The 19,052-nt window shown below is 41.8% G+C and overlaps 1 protein-coding gene across 1 annotated transcript in view; it reads left to right on the top strand.

Moving 5' to 3' along the window:
- Nucleotides 1–18,679, top strand: part of LOC146525027 (protein NLRC3-like) — a 44,500-nt gene extending 25,821 nt beyond the window's left edge. The window contains exons 4-11 of the mRNA XM_085161321.1: nucleotides 4,132–4,233; nucleotides 6,354–6,432; nucleotides 6,595–6,781; nucleotides 6,939–8,742; nucleotides 13,287–13,460; nucleotides 13,744–13,917; nucleotides 17,133–17,179; nucleotides 17,328–18,679. Of these exons, the coding sequence (XP_085017447.1) occupies nucleotides 4,132–4,233; nucleotides 6,354–6,432; nucleotides 6,595–6,781; nucleotides 6,939–8,742; nucleotides 13,287–13,460; nucleotides 13,744–13,917; nucleotides 17,133–17,179; nucleotides 17,328–17,866 (3,106 nt within the window). The 3' untranslated portion in view covers nucleotides 17,867–18,679. The remainder of the gene's footprint in view (nucleotides 1–4,131; nucleotides 4,234–6,353; nucleotides 6,433–6,594; nucleotides 6,782–6,938; nucleotides 8,743–13,286; nucleotides 13,461–13,743; nucleotides 13,918–17,132; nucleotides 17,180–17,327) is intronic.
- The last annotated feature ends 373 nt before the right edge of the window (nucleotides 18,680–19,052 follow it).

Genomic DNA, 19,052 nt, shown 5'->3' with positions numbered 1-19,052 from the left:
TGTAAAAGAGGTAATACTGGTTTCAAACACAGTATGTTTGGCACTGTATTCACATTTTCTCAACAACATAGTGTAATTGCATAACCAACATATAACCTGCAATCACAGTTGCCTTCACACATAAACCCAGTAATCCTGTGAGAAAAAAAAAATTAACCAGTTGTTTGTCCTACTATAAATCACAGAATCAGATCACATGATGAACTCTCTGCTGTAGAAAAGAGAATGTAAATGTTAGCGCCAAGCAGGTGTAAACACACTTTCTCACAGTGACCTCTGCATTTGGCAATACTAGGTCATAATAACACTCTGCTGGTAAATTCACAGACACAGAAAGTGGCATTTAAAAGGTTAAATCAGCACACAACCTAGGATGTTGCTGTCATCTTTCCACTCCTTTAAAAACAGATAAACACACATAGATACATCCACCCTGTCGTCATGTGGAGGTGCAACCTCACTACTTTTAGCATTTATCCACCTCAATTAAATCTATGGTCAGAGCTTGTGACTTCCTGCACATGGCGGGCCCAATTCATGCATTCAACGGACCCGTCTGTGTTTTGATTAAAATTTTGTTTCCTAATGAAGTCAGCAGTGGGTGGGTGAAAGCCGTTAATCAGAGCATAGCTTAACTGCAGCTGATGTGGGCTGGCCTTCTCTGCACGTTCTTCAAGGCCGCTATGTTTTCTGCCAACTTCTAACATTTGACATTTTCCAACAATACAGTGTGTTACCATAACCAACAAGCAGCCAGTAAAAACAGTTTCTTTCACACAAAATCAGTAAAACAAAAAAGTAGCAGTTTATGGGTTAAGTCTGCAAGGCCCGCCCACACTCATGTAAACCTACAGTCTCTCCTCCTCTGGTCTCTGTCATCCTCCTGCTTCTGCAAAAACAAGCAAACAAAAACACATACATACACCCTTTTTCACTGTTTGGGTGGATTAGGCATTAGAAGTGACTAATCCTAAAATAGTTACTGTCTTCTCAATTTCAAGTCAGTCACATTTAGTCCACATCATCAGTCCAGCCACAGTCCTCTGCATTTGCATTTATACCAATCACATGCATTCATCTAGTCACATGCATTCATAACGATCATTGCTGATAGTGGAAAACCACGCACAAATTTAAATATCCACTGACAACAATATTTCGTCATTCCAAAAACAAAAACAATTCTTAATGCTTTTGAAATGGATTGAATCGCTACAATCCTTTTAAACACAGGATTTCCCATCTAATATGGTCAGCGTCCTATGTAGGAGAATTTTCTCAGAATCCAATTGTAATCTAGAGAAGCTCACCTTATATTTGCTCTCAATTAAAGTATTTTATAGCGCTTTTGCCCCCCATCTTGCAGGCCTGCTTTTAAATCATCAACACACAAAACATCACCCCCAGAGGGGCGATACCTGGCAGGTTTTTTTCCTAAGTGCACTGTTACAAAAAAAACCCCCAAAAAACCATATTAGGCCCGGTTCCGGACATGTCTAAGTGTAAAAAAAAAAAAAACAGTCTTTCTCTTAGAAAAAGAAAAACATCCTAAACCTAACTGGCAGAGTCAGCCTGGTACTAAAACAAAAACCCCAAAATCTACCGGAAAAATCACAGGAAAAGTTTTGTCTTCAGGTGAAATAACAGGCTGTAGGGATTAGAACCTGCCATGCAGTGCTGCAGTCACTGCTTCTGGCTTTAATTAATAACTGATGCTTACATGGTCTGAAATCAGACTTAAGCGTCACTGCCTCTGTTCATTTTCCCCACATCATATTTACTGGTTGCCCACAAGTGCTCCAGAATATCACACAATTCTGGAAAGTCTGGGGCCAACCAACATAGTTCCACCTGCTAAACACACACTTTTTTTTATTAGCAGCTGCACAGTTCAAACAGCACTAATGTTCACCATTAAACGCTTCCTAAACACTTCATATCAATGTTTTATCACTGGAATGTGAATTTCTTCCCCCTTTTTTTTCTTCCCCAAACATAAAACATGTAACATGCTGTCAGGTATTTCACAAAACAGGTTTGGTCTCATGTAATCAGAGTGTATATCTGGGTGCAAGCTTCACCCATACATCAGAAACAGGAAACTAATTTCAACCCTCTGCTACATCTTATTCACTTGTTTTATAATCCAGTCATCCTTCCCTGATCTAGTAACAAATCAACTAATTTGCATATCAGCTATTAGGCCACCCAGTTGACAGGACAACAGAAATGCATGTTCAAAATATTATCACAAAAGAGAATTTCCTTCATACAGCAAATTACTTGTGCTGCATCAATCAAGCAGAAAGTATTTGACAATTTACTATATTAACAACTAAATTTATTGTCTGATCACTGGTTGGTCAAACCAGAATCTTTTTTCCCACAAAAGTTAAACTGTTGTCCTGCAATCTAGAGAGTTAACTGTCAGCAGTGGATACACTCAGCATTTGATAACAAGTGCCTGTGAAATTTGCACAATTTTAACACTGATAACAGATAACAAGCTGATCTTCATTGCATGTGTGTGTGTGTGTGTTAGTAGGCAGGTTTAATGGATGTGTGTGCAGTGGAGCTGCAGATTCAGCAGGGCATGTCCTTAGAACTGCCTTTCCTTCACATTTCTCTGTTTATGTGTGTTTGTGTGTGTTTTAGTTTTACCTTTGTTGCGATCCTACGGACTCTTTATCAACCTCCACAAGACAGCCACGGTTTTCCAACCCAATTTTCATGTGTTCTCACATTAACAACAACAGACTTCATTTATCCTCCATACTCTCTTTTCCCCACTTCTCACAGCTTCTGTCTCTCTCCCACATCTGCAGCAGTTCACAGTTTTGGCGTGTCAGGGACCCAGTGGGCGGTTCTTCTTCAGCTTTGCCTTTTGTCTTTCACTCTTTTCAGTCTCTTCCTTTGCCATTTCAACTCCCAGTATGGCAAATGTGAAACTCAGACAATCTTCTCAAGTCCATTCACACACAGTGATGTCGCTGGTGAACCTCTGAGCTTGTGATTGGGAGTGCACACTTCCATCCATCCATGGTATTTGTACATGCTGCTGAACCCTTTAAGGTTTAGGACAGTGTTGCTGTGTGTTCACATTGTTGAGTCTTGAAGTTGACGCCGTTGCTCTCGAACTGCATTTTCTCTTCAGGGAGAGATTGATTGCCCTCGAAGCTTGTTCTTCATCGTAAGGTGTACATGGAGTGAAGCTGTGCAATATTCAGCCAAAACACGGGTGGTGTTGTTCCAGTTATGTTAATCTATCATTTTGCTCCGGCCGCTGTGCTTGTGGAGGACGTTGATCCAGTTCCGTAGCCACCTGTACAAACACACAAACATTTATTTAATATCATTTTCATCACTGCTCATTAACACTTTCCCTCTCTTATTCTTCTATCCACATTTTAACACATCTCTTTCCATCACTCTCTGTTATACACACACCCACAGCACGTCTCACACACACACACTTCTCTTTACTGCATTTCTCAGTTTCTACACACTTCATACTGTATGTATTCTTTCCCATATTTCTGAAAGAGAAAAAAAATCATGCAATCAAAACCTGGATTTGCCCGGACCACCCGGAGGTGGCCGTACTGCTGACCTCAGCTTTGTGGACAAGCGCGTTCACCGTCCAGCCTTTTCCTTATGGTGCAAAAGTGTTAAACACCATAAACTATGGTATACCTCCTCCCTCACAGAGAGAATTATGACCTTGTTTTCTGCTTAGCCATCACCTAAGGATTTACATCCCTGATAAGCAGAAGGAGCCTCACTATCTGTTTAACGTCTCCCATTACAACGGCCTCACTGTGTTTACTTTCCACGTGCATGTAAAGTAGTGGCAGGAGTGCTCTTACTATAGTAAAGTGAGAAAGTAATATTACTAGAACTAATGTGATATGATTAAATATGTGATTAATACATGAGAAAAGAAATCTGCCACCACAATCCTAAACTATGATAGAAACAGCTGTTAGCAGTGGGTAGTTTGACTTTTGCCTGGTGGCTAAGCTAACAGAAACAAGCGTGCCAGCTGCATTATCTGCAGTCTGTGTGATCACAGCTGCTTCATTGACTTTATCAGATAATTTATCATTGAATAAAACATGTTTGTGTCTGCAGAGGTCAGAGGTCACAGTCTGCAGAGTCCAGTTGTCCGTCTTTGAGGAGTGACTGGTCCAAGCAAAGCAATCCAGACTTCAGTGATGAACCTGGACCAATGAGGTCAGAGACCTGTGATGAGCTCTATTACGTAAAGCAGTTTCACCCCGGTTCTTTTTTATTCCTCAGGCCTCCAGAGACTACACCGGGCTCAGTAGTCATTTCACAAAACCTTTATTCATCTTCAGTTATGCATGCACCTTCCAGAAGGGGAGATGTACAGGGCCGGTGTCTAGGGCTGGGCCATATTATACCGTTCACGGTAATACCCGGTATAATGTTGGGCAACGACAAGAAAATGAAATATCGCGATAGAATATGGGTAAAACATGCATGCGCAGTTCCTTTGTTTTCATACGCACATGGCGGAAAAAGCATGGCGGCAACGGAGAATGAGAAGGGCGAAAGCGGATTGTTAGATGAAACGGATGAACCAGAACTGGTTTGTAAAAATGCTGCAGCTTCAGTGGTGTGGAACTGGTTTAGCTTTCGTCCGTCAGATACACAACAAAGCACTATTTTTGGTAGAGCATGCTAGTGGGCCGTCGTTATTACCGTGTTTTTTGGAAAATACGGTACACTTAGAATCAATCCTTTGATTTTTCTGAAAATCGACAGTGCCCCTTATAATCCCGTGTGCCTTATGTATTAATTTTACCGTATTGTGTGTGTATAACCTCTTTTTAAGTTTTGTGGATATTATACATGGTTATGCTGAGGATATGTCGGCCAGTTTCCACTGGAAATGCCTTTTGGTTAAACTGTCAGCAAGGAATTTGCATTTGCACTGTTACATTTTTATATAACTTTAATGCACATAAAAACAGCTGCTTGTTTCAGTGAAAATACATTGATTTTTTTTTTTTTGCCATAATAAAGTTGTGGAGTTGTAAAGTATTTTGTCTTGTGTCAATTATATCATCAGTTATATCGTTATCGCAAATTTTCAAATGTAAATGTATGATAAATATTTTTGGTCATATCATCCTGCTCTACCAGTGTCCCTCTGCAGATCTCCACTTCTTTGTTTGTTACAACCAGTTTTATAGAAGCGACCCCATCGTAAAACCCACATGGTGTGTTGTAAACTCTGTTTTTGTGTATGTATGCGCGAGCATGTGAGTGCCTGTGTGTGTCTCTGTGTATGTGACTTCCTGTTGGTCATAAAAGTCCATCTCCCCTCACCCAAGCTACACTAAATTCCTTGTGTTTTCCTGGATAAATATGACCTGAAACATCCTCAGATTGTTACAAAGATTTATTAAAAAGAAAAAAATGAAAGAGAAAAAATCAAAATGTTAGACTTGGTCATTTGCTGTTTGAGGACAGTGATGCTCATATCTGTGGGCGAAAGTGTGACCTGAGTGGGTTCATGTTTGTCTTTAAAAACAGAGCTGCTCTGATTCTCTTTGTGTCTGATCTGTTAAACAGTCTGAGAGGTCACACAGAGACCCAGCAGCTAAAGCTTGGATCATACATACTGTTAATGAGACTCCATCAGGACAACACTGAACCACAGTGGTGTGGATGTAGTGGATAAATCCCACCATACTGATGCTCAGATTTAATCACAGGGAACAAAACCAGCTGTTACCTTCAGATTGAGACCTTTGGAGTGGAGGATGCAGATTTCAATAGAGAATAGATGTTGTTTTTCAGCTGTGAAAAAAGAATCTAATTTTCTGAACTTAAGAATTTATGATGCTGGAAAAAACATGGAGACTATAACACAACATTTCCACTGTATTCATAGAATGAATGTAAAACTGTCAGACATTCATTAAATATGCAAAATGTCTACAGAAACATCAGAGGGTCAGATGTGAAGCACTCAATGATTTTGATAAAAATGACTCATCAGTTATTGATCTGTACTACACTGATCTACCACGTTAGTAAAGCTGGTGTTCTGGTGGTGGAGGGAGACCTCGGATCATGTTCTGGTTTTGGAGCAGTGATCTGCTGATAGATCACTGCTGATGGTTCAGTTTAATGAGCTTCTTCAAAATCATCCCTGACATCACCACTGAAAGGACGTCCATAAAAAAAGACTGAAAATTACTTATATGTTCACAATCTGAGAGTTTAAAACTTGACAGACTTGATTCAGATGAAGTCATTTGAGCAGAAACTACTGGATCTTTATCCTATGCTTGAACTAATCCTTCATGTTTCCTCCACAGAGTGGACCAGCAGAGCTCAGAGGTTCCCAGTGGTCAGTCTGCCCAGCAGCATCAAACACAGCTGGACTACATATTTATGGTCTGTACATGTACAACAACTACTGTTACATCTGTTCTGTTCACAGTCATCTCCATGCTGCTCTTTGTAGACCAGTGGATTGTCAGTGTGTCCAACATGGATCTGATGTTTGGCTCCATGATTTCAGTCTGATTGGCTCATTCATAAAGTATTCTGTTCCAGCTGCTGGAGGATGACATCATCACTTTTGTGAAGAACGAGCTGAAGAAGATCCAGAAGGTTCTGAGTCCAGATCACCCAGAATGCTTAGAGAGTCAGAGGAGCAGCAGAAGAGAGGCATTTGTGAAGATCACAGTGGACTTTCTGAGGAGAATGAATCAGGAGGAGCTGGCTGACCGTCTGCAGAGCAGTAAGAGGATTTAGATAAAGATTTAAGCTTTTGGATAAATGAGACATTTACTGATGTCTGAAGAGATGGAGCAACATGTTTTAAAGATTCATTCTTTTCGAAATTAACAGTTTATTTCCACTTTTAAATGATATTCCACATATTTCTTCTCTTTCAGAGCACCTTGCTGCCATTTGTCAGCATAACCTTAAATCCACCCTGAAGAAGAAGTTCCAGTATGTGTTTGAGGGCATAGCTGAAGCAGGAAACCCAACCCTTCTGAATCAGATCTACACAGAGCTCTACATAACAGAGGGAGGGACTGCAGAGGTCAATGATGAACATGAGGTCAGACAGATTGAAACAGCATCCAGGAAACCAGACAGACCAGAAACGACAATCAGACAAGAAGACGTCTTTAAAGCCTCACCTGGAAGAGATGAACCAATCAGAACAGTGCTGACAAAGGGAGTGGCTGGCATTGGGAAAACAGTCTTAACACAGAAATACACCCTTGACTGGGCTGAAGACAAAGCCAACCAGGACATCCAGTTCATATTTCCATTCACTTTCAGAGAGCTGAATGTGCTGAAAGAGGAAAAGTTCAGCTTGGTGGAACTTGTTCATCACTTCTTTACTGAAACCAAAGAATCAGGAATCTGGAGCTTTGAAGACTTCCAGGTTGTGTTCATCTTTGATGGTCTGGATGAGTGTCGACTTCCTCTGGACTTCCACAAAACTACAATCCTAACTGACCCTAGAAAGTCCACCTCAGTGGATGTGCTGCTGATAAACCTCATCAGGGGGAAACTGCTTCCCTCTGCTCGACTCTGGATAACCACACGACCTGCCGCAGCCAATCAGATCCCTCCTGACTGTGTTGGCATGGTGACAGAGGTCAGAGGGTTCACTGACCCACAGAAGGAGGAGTACTTCAGGAAGAGATTCAGAGATGAGGAGCAGGCCAGCAGGATCATCTCCCACATCAAGACATCACGAAGCCTCCACATCATGTGTCACATCCCAGTCTTCTGCTGGATCACTGCTACATTTCTGGAGGATGTGCTGGAGACCAGAGAGGGAGGACAGCTGCCCAAGACCCTGACTGAGATGTACATCCACTTCCTGGTGGTTCAGGCCAAAGTGAAGAAGGTCAAATATGATGGAGGAGCTGAGACAGATCCACACTGGAGTCCAGAGAACAGGAAGATGATTGAGTCTCTGGGAAAACTGGCTTTTGATCAGCTGCAGAAAGGAAACCTGATCTTCTATGAACCAGACCTGACAGAGTGTGGCATCGATATCAGAGCAGTCTCAGTGTACTCAGGAGTGTTCACACAGATCTTTAAAGAGGAGAGAGGACTGTACCAGAAAGAAGACAAGGTGTTCTGCTTCATCCATCTGAGTGTTCAGGAGTTTCTGGCTGCTCTTCATGTCCATCTGACTTTCATCAACTCTGGACTCAATCTGCTGGAAGAACAACAAACAGCGTCCATCTGGTCTAAATTATTTAAAAATACTTTAAACTCTCTGCACCAGAGTGCTGTGGACAAGGCCTTACAGAGTCCAAATGGACACCTGGACTTGTTCCTCCGCTTCCTCCTGGGTCTTTCTCTGCAGACCAATCAGACTCTCCTTAGAGGTCTGCTAACACAGACAGGAAGTATCTCACAGACCAATCAAGAAACAGTCCAGTACATCAAGGAGAAGCTCAGTGAGAATCTGTCTGCAGAGAAAAGCATCAATCTGATCCACTGTCTGAATGAACTGAATGATCGTTCTCTACTAAAGGAGATCCAACAGTCCCTGAGATCAGCAAGTTTCTCCACAGATAAACTGTCTCCTGCTCAGTGGTCAGCTCTGGTCTTCATCTTACTGTCATCAGAAGAAGATCGGGATGTTTTTGACCTGAAGAAATACTCCGCTTCAGAAGAGGCTCTTCTGAGGCTGCTGCCAGTGGTCAAAGCCTCCAACAAGGCTCTGTAAGTAAATCTGTGATCATGTTTATTTTTAAAATGTTGATTAAAAGTGGTCATAGATTTCTTCCATGACAGATCTATGTCCTACAACCATCAGCCTACGTAGTCGTATCGTATAAAAGAAAAAAGGAGAACTTTTGACCACAATATTGTAACTTGAATGAACTTTTGATACAGCCTTTAAACACTTAAGGAGCTTAAAATGTTTTGATCTCGGGCTCGCAAAATCGCTAGCCCGACGACCCGGGGCTAGCGATTTTTCCAGTCGGGCTACCAAAATCTATCTCTGCCCTGCCCGTCGGGCTATCATAGGAAGGAAAAATATATGTCAATGCTTTTGCATTCTTTCGGAAATGTAGCTGGGTAATTATGTCATTGGCATTGGTGAGCCACTGTCAATATGTGACATATTTTTGAATTTGCGCTTGTTTTTTGCTTTCACTTTGCAATCGCGCGAACTGTGTATAGAGAGCGACAGCACTGATTGGTGAGTGACGATAATTTGTGCACCAATTCCTCTGACCTCGTCTTATCAATCGTTAGCTTACTATGCAAACATGAAAAGTGAAATCTCCCGCAGCAAACTTAAACATGTGAGAGGTTGATCGCACAGAGAATCGCTGAGCGTTACGTGAGTGCGTGTGTAAAAGCAGCAGGATATATATTTCAGTTCTGCTGAGCCAAATAAGACAGGTCAAGGTGAAGAAGTGACAGCCAAAGAAAAGCTTACCACAAAATGGAAAAGTTATGACAAATCAGACTATAAGGCAAAAAGAAAGTGCAGCTTTATGGTTTTATGGACAAAAGAATTTCTGTGGCTGCAATATGACGAGCTAAATAATCAGGGCAACACATAAGTGGTCCGCAGGTGCGCATTCGCTGTCAAAATAAAAAGCGCGCACAAGATAAGAAGTTGCAACGCGTGTTTGCGTACATAAGATTTTCTGGAGGAGAAGAGACATTTGTTTAGAACTCTTAAAGATGTCAAAGAAGCAAGCTCCTTTAAGCAATCACTTTGGTTTTCCTCCACCTCCAAAGAAATGTCAGGAGTCAGAACCACAAAAGAAGCGCGTATTCTCGGAAAAGTGGTTGCAGGAGGTGAGCTGGCTTCAAACAAGTGATGAACGCACAGAGATGTGGTGCAGAATGTGCCGTGAAAATTCCACTCTAGTGGACAAAAACAGTGCCTTTAATATGGACGCAAACACGCGTTGCAACTTCTTATCTGGTGCGCGTCTTTTATTTTGACAGTGAATGCGCACATGCGGACCACTTATGTGCACCCGTGTAAATAACATAATGTTCTGCCAGGTGTGTTGTTGGTTTTCCCTCGATTTCCGAGTCGACAAGCGCCTTTGTTGCTGGGACCAGTAAATGCATTATTGCTCAGTCTGCAATATCTTTCCCAGAACAAACACCAATTGCAAATAACATACTAAAAATAAACCTGAAAAATCTGTTTAGAACAGCGTACTATGTTGCAAAGAGTGAACTACCACTGGCACAATTTAGCAGTCTTTGCAAACTTCAAAAAGCAAATGGCCTAGATCTTGGTTCCACTTACCTCTTACCCGTGACTTCAGTGGAAATTTCAAATTCAGGATCTGACACAGACTGATTCATGTTCTACACAGTTCTTACAAGTTCATAGAAATTTCTGTTCAATTAGAACAAAGTATTTGAGTTGATGATTGTAATTTTTATATAATGTTGTAATTTGTTTCAACAATTTTTTGATTAATGTTTTGTTTCTGTTACAATATTATACTTTAATGTATAATATTGTAAAGGAAACGAAACATCAATCAAAAAATTGCTCTCTTTTTTTATTCGGGCTACTTAAATTTATTCTGGGCTACCAAAAACTAAAGAGTCCCTGCCCGAAGGGCTACCAGGGATTTTGAAATTTTGCGAGCCCTGGATCTATGAACCCACATTAAACACTCTAGTTAAACTCTAAAAACAGAACATTAAAATCTGTATGTCTGCAAATGTATGTGCATTGATGTGAGCATGCATGGAGATCTGAGGTTGGTTGGTAGGATGGACCCATGGGCAGAATCACATGTGTGCTAATATTTCTTTTTTTGGATTTTTGAGAATTTGGTTCTTTTGTCGTTTCTCTCGGTATGTAGCCTTGGGCAGGATCACCTGAATCAGGGGTGCCCAGGCTGCTGGGTGTGGTGTGTTGATTATTATTTATTGATATATATTATTTCTGTTCTAGAATTTATTAAAATATCAACATTTTCTGTCATGGTCTGCCGGGGCAAGCCGTGTGGAAACTATTTAGGACCCGGAAGCAGCAGCTCAGGTGCAGATGAGTATTTATTTACAAAAGGAAATACAACAGCAATGGCGCGGGTGAAGCTGTAACAGAAAACCTAAACTGGGCAAACTAACAAAACAAACCAGAACAAAGATGCAGGGAGGTCCGGGGAAATACACACAGAGAGATGGATGGAGAAACGCAGGGAGACCGAGGGGAAACAGCACAGACGAACCAGCAACGACTAAGACAGAAGACACGACTTAAAAACACTCAGAGAACACAGGGAGATTACACACAGGTGGGGGACACAGCTGGGAGTGATTAACGTGACGAGACTAGGGAGGCAAACTTAAAAACACTCACATAAGACGCAGACCTTCACAATAAAACAGGAAACACATACACACAAAGACACAGACTAGGAAACGCGGACTTAACACAGGAATAGATGGGCAGAACAGAATACACTAAACAGGAGGAACAACAGAACCAAAATCACTAATAGAAAACACAAAACGCTGGGTCAAAAGGACCCAGGATCATGACATTTTAGTAATTTGGGGTATGTTTTTGTTTATTATTAACAGGAACACAGTTGAAAGTAACTGCATTGTTGGGATTGTCTAAATGATTAGTAGGAACTACTTCTTCCACCTGTCACAGTAATGTGTGAAATACAGCTGTAAAAATGCTTCACAGCTGACGTGTGCTCGCTCACTCGGGTGATGATCGTAAGCGAGTCATGTGTGAAGATATTTCAGCTCCACAAACTGCCAAGATGCTAGTTGTGAGAAATGTGGCAGGGGTGAAAACCTCTTCCAACACAAATAAAAGTAAATCTTAACACAGAGTAGTGCTGCAGGCAGGTACTATCCCTGTATAGAGGGAGGAAATATGGAGCTGGCAGTGTTGTATAGCATGGTTGCTGAATTTTGTAAAGTGACTAAAATCCAGGCTCCGGGTTTTTCTGTCTATGTTTAAATGATGGCAATTCACTGCATCTTTAAAACTACAAATCCCATTTGTTCAAATTGTAGACCATTTAAAGTTGACTATAGACTAGCTATTTTAAAAATATACAGTGTACTGGGAGTAAAACAGCAGCTGTTGGCTTTAAGCAACAAAAATACAATTCAAAATATTTAATATAGGAAACAGAGAGAAAATAACACCATCCATCCATCCATCCATTTTCTTCCGCTTATCCAGGGCCGGGTCGTGGGGGCAGCAGCCCAAGCAGAAAAGCCCAGACCTACCTCTCCCCAGCCACCTCCTCCAGCTTGTCCGGGGGAACACCAAGGCATTCCCAGGCCAGCTGAAAGATATAATATCTCCAGCGTGTCCTGGGTCTGCCCTGGGGCCTCCTCTCGATGGGACATGCCCAGAACACCTTGCCCAGGAGGCATCCTTGTCAGATGCCCAAACCACCTCAACTGACTCCTTTCAATGGCCTTTCCGGATGGCTGAACGCCTCTCCCTATCTCTAAGGGAGAGGCCAGCCACCCTTCGGAGGAAGCCCATTTCTGCCGCTTGTATCCATGATCTCGTTCTTTCTCGTTCACTACCCACAGCTCGCGACCATAGGTGAGGGTAGGGACATAGATCGATGGGTAAATTGAGAGCTTCGCTTTTACGCTCAGCTCTCTCTTCACCACGATGGATTGGTACATGGTCCGCATCACTGCAGCCACAGCACCCACAGCACCAATCCACCTATTGTTCTCCCGCCTCCTTCTCCCATCGCTCGTGAACAAGACCCCGAGATACTTAAACTCGGAACTTGTCCCTGATCCGGAGTGGGCACTCCACCCTAAGGACCATGGCCTCAGATTTGGAGGTGCTGATCCTCATTCCCGCTGCCTCACACTTGGCTGCAAACCGTTCCATCACCCGATGAAGCCAACAGAACCACATCATCCGCGAAAAGCAGAGATGAGATTCTGAGACCCCCCAGGTGAAAGCCTTCCGCCACTTGGCTACGCCTAGCAATTCTGTCCATAAAAATTATGAACAGAATCGGTGACAAAGAGCAGCCCTGGTGGGGTGCATTGTAGTTTTATTCAGGCCCCTTCAATCTGCGATCGCTGTTGCTTTGCATTGTAAATGCTACTATTACAAAAGTCACAAATATTAGTGTATGTGTGTGTTGTTGGGTAATAAACCAAAAGAACAGAATCTACCAGCACCTCACTGATTTCTGTTTAAAAACAACAAAAAAAGCAATAAAGCTGTGATTTGTTTTGTTGATCTTGTCTCCCTTCCTGCTTGATTTCAGACTGAGTGGTTGTAACCTGTCAGACAGAAGCTGTGAAGCTCTGTCCTCAGTCCTGAGCTCCCAATCGTCCCGTCTGACAGAGCTGGATCTGGGTAACAACAACCTGCAGGATTCAGGGCTGAAGCTTCTGTCTGCTGGGATGAAGAGTCAACACTGCAAACTGGAAACGCTGAGGTCAGATCAAGCAATATAGATTTTTTTTTCATCAACTAACGTCATTTAATCAATTTCATTTGGAAAAAATTAACATTGAGCCAGTGTGTATGTTTTTTATTTTTTAAATGAATGCGTCCAAGTCACAGTAAACTGCCACATTTGTCTTTTGTAACATAAGGCAATAAGGAGTCCAGCATGTCCTGAAACTGTGTTGAAATATTGTAAATGTAGTAGCTCCTCATGGCACCATGAATATACTTTAACACAAGTGTTTCATGTCTTCTTGTCATCATTTCTTCAGACTGAGTGGCTGTAACCTGTCAGACAGAAGCTGTGAAATGCTGTCCTCAGTGCTGAGCTCCCAGTCCTCTAGTCTGACAGAGCTGGACCTGGGTAATAACAACCTGCAGGATTCAGGACTTAAGCTTCTATTTTCTGCAGTGGAAAGTCCAAAGTGTACACTTGGAATTCTCAGGTCAGGATTCAGGCTTTTCTGATGATGATTTAAAACCTGAGTCAGGTCAATAAATGGCTTACTTATTTACAACAGACATGATTTGTCAATTCACCTTATGTCTAACCCAGAGGTCCTGTGTTTTACTACAAAATCAAAGTAGTAAAACACAGGACCTCTTAATATTTATCTAAGAGAACATATGCGTTCAAGTTTCAGCACAAAAATATTAATCAGATTTTTTCCCTGGATCATGTGTGTACCCTCCTGGTTGGAGCTCCAGCAGCCTGTATCAGTGAATGTGACTTTAAATGAAGTTGTTGCCCCTGTCAGGAAGAGGTCTGAGTGACAAACAAAACAGCAAATATGAGCACTGCATGTGTGTGAGACTGCACAGATACAGACCTGAATGAGACACTAACTTTGTCTCTGAGAGATAACTTTTATTATTAAATACACTTCATTTCTGATCTGTGTAGAGAACGTAGAGTTTGACATGCTAATATTACAAAATGCAAAATCACACTGAGTCACAAAGAAATTGTTTTGGAGTATTTATGGCTCAGCTGATGAAATTGTTCAAATAAACCAGTAATTTACACAGAAACAAGTGAAACTTTTTCAGGGGACTTACCACTAAGCTTGTCCTGGTACACCTGTAGACCCCAGCTTCTATGGACCGTGTGCTTAAGTTCTGTGCTGCTCTGATTTATTGCCCGTGCTGTCTTTCAGTTCAGCTTTGTCAAGCCTCTGGTAGGATTTTTCAATGTCAGACACTTTTTTTTACATGACCTGTGTAAAAACAAAACAGTAAACACATTAAGCTGAAGTAAGATGCACAATTTGAAAAATGGGGCACAAAAAATGTTGCTGCTTTCTGGAAAGTCTGTCTAAAAAGACCCAATGGAGAAAGTGAAGAGAAAAATCAAAGATTAAGAAGAAGAAAATGGCAGAGGCAGTTTCTTTTGGACTGCCTGCAGATGGGGCAAGACTCTAGAAGCAGGGATGATTGGAGAAAATGTAAAGAGGCCATATGACAAACCAGGAGATGAATACTCTGGTATTCTGGGGATAGTGGGAGTGAGAGGGAGAGACGCCAGTAAATGATTTCAAGGATAAATTTCAGAGAATCAGAGCTAAGAAACCAAAGCAAGTGGGGAACTAAAAACATGTGGACAGACTCATAATTAGGCCAAAGACACATTAAAGGAATTATTACAGGTTTAGAAACAGGGATGGATATGGAGGAGCTTAGCATGAATTTGCATTGAGGAAAAAATAGCAACGAGCATCAGAGGTGAGGAAACAGTTAGGAAAACTAAAAGGATGTACTGGCAGGAATACTGCAGTACTTTAGGAAGAACTACACCAATTCAGAATGTGTGGAGTACAGTTAAGAACATGAATGCAGACAGGAAACAACAGCAGTTGTCGTAAAGTAAATTCAAACTCCTTCATTAAATGCAGCTGGTTGAGTTGAAAACGATGCAGAATGATTATGTTAAGTTGTTTATTCTCTATAGAAATGGAGCAGAAGGAGTACATGCAGAGCTGGACATGGGCTGTATATACATGCGTGTATCTGTGTTGTCTGTGAGCAGAGAAAACAAAGCGCTTTTGATTCTCCCACAATGAGTGAAATATAAATGTAATTTACATAATACCTATTAAACAGTTGAAATAATAATGATACTGTTAGCTTCAACAACAACTCCTCTCGACACACATTAACAGACCATGCAATAAACTAATAACCACGAAGGTCCTGACAGGTAATAAACCTGTTATTACTTACAGTGGCTTCATAAACGCACTGATGGAAATGCCCAGTGTATCATAAGCCAGCCAGTCCTGTTACTGCAATTAACGTCTTCACCAGAAAGTGTCACCATCAGGCTTCAACAGCAGTTTCCAATATTAATAGTAATGAGCTACAGGTAGTATGGATGGTAAAATGTAGAGATGCTGGGCAAACAATTTGATCAAATCCACAGTGGGAATAATTGAAGTGATGACGGCAGATGTGAGAGAACAAAAATGAATCATATTGAAATGTTAAATCAGGAAAATCCTGGAGAGGAGGATAGTTCTAATGTTCAGTTTGTAATGTTTGAATTCAAAGCAGCTCTTAAATGCATAAAAATGACTTCACCTGGGAAGGATCAGGTGTGTTACATCATGATGAAGCAGTTAGAGGATGCCCTGCTACTCTTCTATAATAGAATATATCAGGAAGCTGGAAAGAACTGTGAAAGCAGGGAAAGACCCCACTAAGACCACAGGTTATAGGCCTACAGCTCTAACATCTCATCCAGGGAAAGTCATGGAAAGAATGACAGTGGACAGACTGATGTATGTGACGCAAAGAAGGCAGCTGTTTGCACCTTCTCAGCAGGAAGAGGAACACCATGGACCCAGCAGTCAGAGTCAGAGATAAGGAAAGCTCAGTGCATTAGGAGATGAGATGTGGTTTGTATTAGCCCACTTAAATGATGGAAATGAGCTGTTCCTGGTTAATATTCTGTGTTTGCTAACAGTATTACAGACCCAGGCCTAATCTGTCATCTGTTAACACGTCCAAAATCTCCTCATTTATTGGTGGATAATCCACTAACATGTTTTAATGCACAAGTTCATGTGATTTCTGTGTGCTGATAACATCCAGTCTGTTCTGTGTGGAAATAAAATAACTCAATGAAACCAGACGATGTCATTTCTGGAATAGTTGTGGTGGGATTGTTGCTCCTGCCGGACTCGGTCTGTGGCTAACTGCTGCTGATACAAAGTTGGAGGTAAACAGGTCGGCTAAAAAAGCTGAAGGGAGATGGCTCATAAACAAGTAACCGCCACTTTATTAGGACAGTTGTACTGTACCTGAGACAGTGGCCACTGTGTACCTAATAAAGTGTCAGCCATGTTAAATGTGTTTCCAAGAGGAGAAAACCAGCTGGCAGCAAAGGCAGGGAGGTGTCCTTTCCACCTAAACAGAAGAGGAATATAAAGATAATGAAGGTCACATTTTGAATCAGTCATATTTCATTCAATACAGTGATGTACCGAGGATCACTCTAGGATCAGTCCAATCATCAGCAGTTTGATCCACGGATGGATTGAAGTGTATTTGTGAAAATGTTGGACTGTTCCTTTATCAGTGTGTAACAGTGTGTGTATGAGAGCCATGTAATGTCCATGTGTGCATGCTGACTGTGCTGCTCTGACCCCCCTCCTCCTTTCAGGGTGGAGCCTGCTGGAGTCCGATGGTTGAGACCAGGTCTGAGGAAGTGTAAGTGTGTTTTTAATGGGATTCATGAAAACAAAGTAGCACACATTCAACCATCTTCATCATGTCAGGAGTCATCATCAAAGTGTCAATCAATGAACAGATGATGGATCAATAACTGCAGCTGGATTGTGTTTGTTCTCTCCATCAGATTCCTGTCAACTCACAATCGACACAAACACCGTGAACACAAAGCTCCAACTGTCTGACAACAACAGGAAGGTGACACATGTGAAGGAGGTTCAGTCATATCCTGATCATCCAGACAGATTTGATGGTTGGCCTCAGCTGCTGTGTAGAGATGGTCTGACTGGTCGCTGTTACTGGGAGGTCGAGTCGAGAGGAAGCGTTTTTATATCAGTGAGTTACAGAAGCATCAGAAGGAAAGGAGACAGACACTGTGTGTTTGGATACAATGGTCAGTCCTGGAGTCTGAGCTCCTCTGATGATGGTCCTCATACTGTCTGGCACAATAACAGACACACATCCATCTCCTCCTCCTCCTCCTCCTCTGTCTCTAACAGAGTAGCAGTGTATGTGGACTGTCCTGCTGGCACTCTGTCCTTCTACAGAGTCTCCTCTGACACTCTGATCCACCTCCACACCTTCAACACCACATTCACTCAAACTCTTTATCCTGGGTTTGGTCTTTATTCATGGTCTCCTGGTTCCTCAGTGTCCCTGTGCTGAGTGGAGTGTAAAGAGTGTCCTCCTGTTAGAGAAACACTGTTGACTGTTGAACAGATAGTTCAGTCTGTACATGTCTGTCTCTTTCACTCACAAACACGTTTTCAGATTCATGGATTCAATCAGTTGATGTTTAAAACTCTTCTAAATGATTCCTTGTAAACTTCTTGTTTCAGCCATAGAAGCTGAAAATATCAATAGTTTTGAATGCAGTTCTAAGCAGAATCTGATTTCATTGAGGGATCATAATACATGTGGCTGATCTTATAAACGGCAAAGGCTTCAATCCTCATGTGAAACTAGTCTTGTTTTTCCCATGTTGAACAAGAAAATGGTGCAGGATGTTGGTAACAGCTTGGTTATCAAACTCTTAGAAACATGTAAATGTGTGTATATAGCACTGCATATGTTGTGTATCACTTTAGCTTGTATGAAACATGAAAACTATCACAAAGGGTCCTGGTGAAGAATCTGCTAGGATTTCAATTCAGTTCGATTCAATTCAATTTTATTTATATAGCACCAAATCACAACAAAGTCGCCTCAAGGCGCTTCATAGATACAGAGAAAAACCCAACAATCATATGACCCCCTATGAGCAAGCACTTTGGCGACAATAGGAAGGAAAAACTCCCTTTTAACAGGGTGAAACCTCCGGCAGAACCAGGGAGGGGCGGGGCCATCTGCTGGGACCGGTTGGGGTGAGAGAAGGAAGACAGAACAAAAGACATGCTGTGGAAGAGAGACAGAGGTTAATAACAGATATGATTCAATGCAGAGAGGTCTATTAACACATAGTGAGTGAGAAAGGTGACTGGAAAGGAAAAACTCCAGGATCAACTCGAGGATTCAGGGTCACCTGATCCAGCCCTAACTATATGCTTTAGCAAAAAGGAAAGTTTGAAGCCTGATCTTGAAAGTAGAGATAGTGTCTGTCTCCCGAATCCAAACTGGAAGCTGGTTCCACAGAAGAGGGGCCTGAAAACTGAAGGCTCTCCCTCCCATTCTACTTTTAAATACTCTAGGAACAAGTAGGGCTGCAGAGCGAGAGCGAAGTGCTCTAATAGGGTGATATGGTACTACAAGGTCATTAAGATAAGATGGGGCCTGATTATTTAAGACCTTGTATGTGAGGAGCAGGATTTTGAATTCAATTCTGGATTTAACAGGAAGCCAATGAAGGGAAGCC

This window comes from Neolamprologus multifasciatus, chromosome 1 (genome assembly GCF_963576455.1).
Source record: "Neolamprologus multifasciatus chromosome 1, fNeoMul1.2, whole genome shotgun sequence".
NCBI classification, from domain to species: Eukaryota; Metazoa; Chordata; class Actinopteri; order Cichliformes; family Cichlidae; genus Neolamprologus; species Neolamprologus multifasciatus.
Note: the sequence above shows the minus strand (reverse complement) of the source record. Positions and strands in the feature narration are given on the sequence as shown.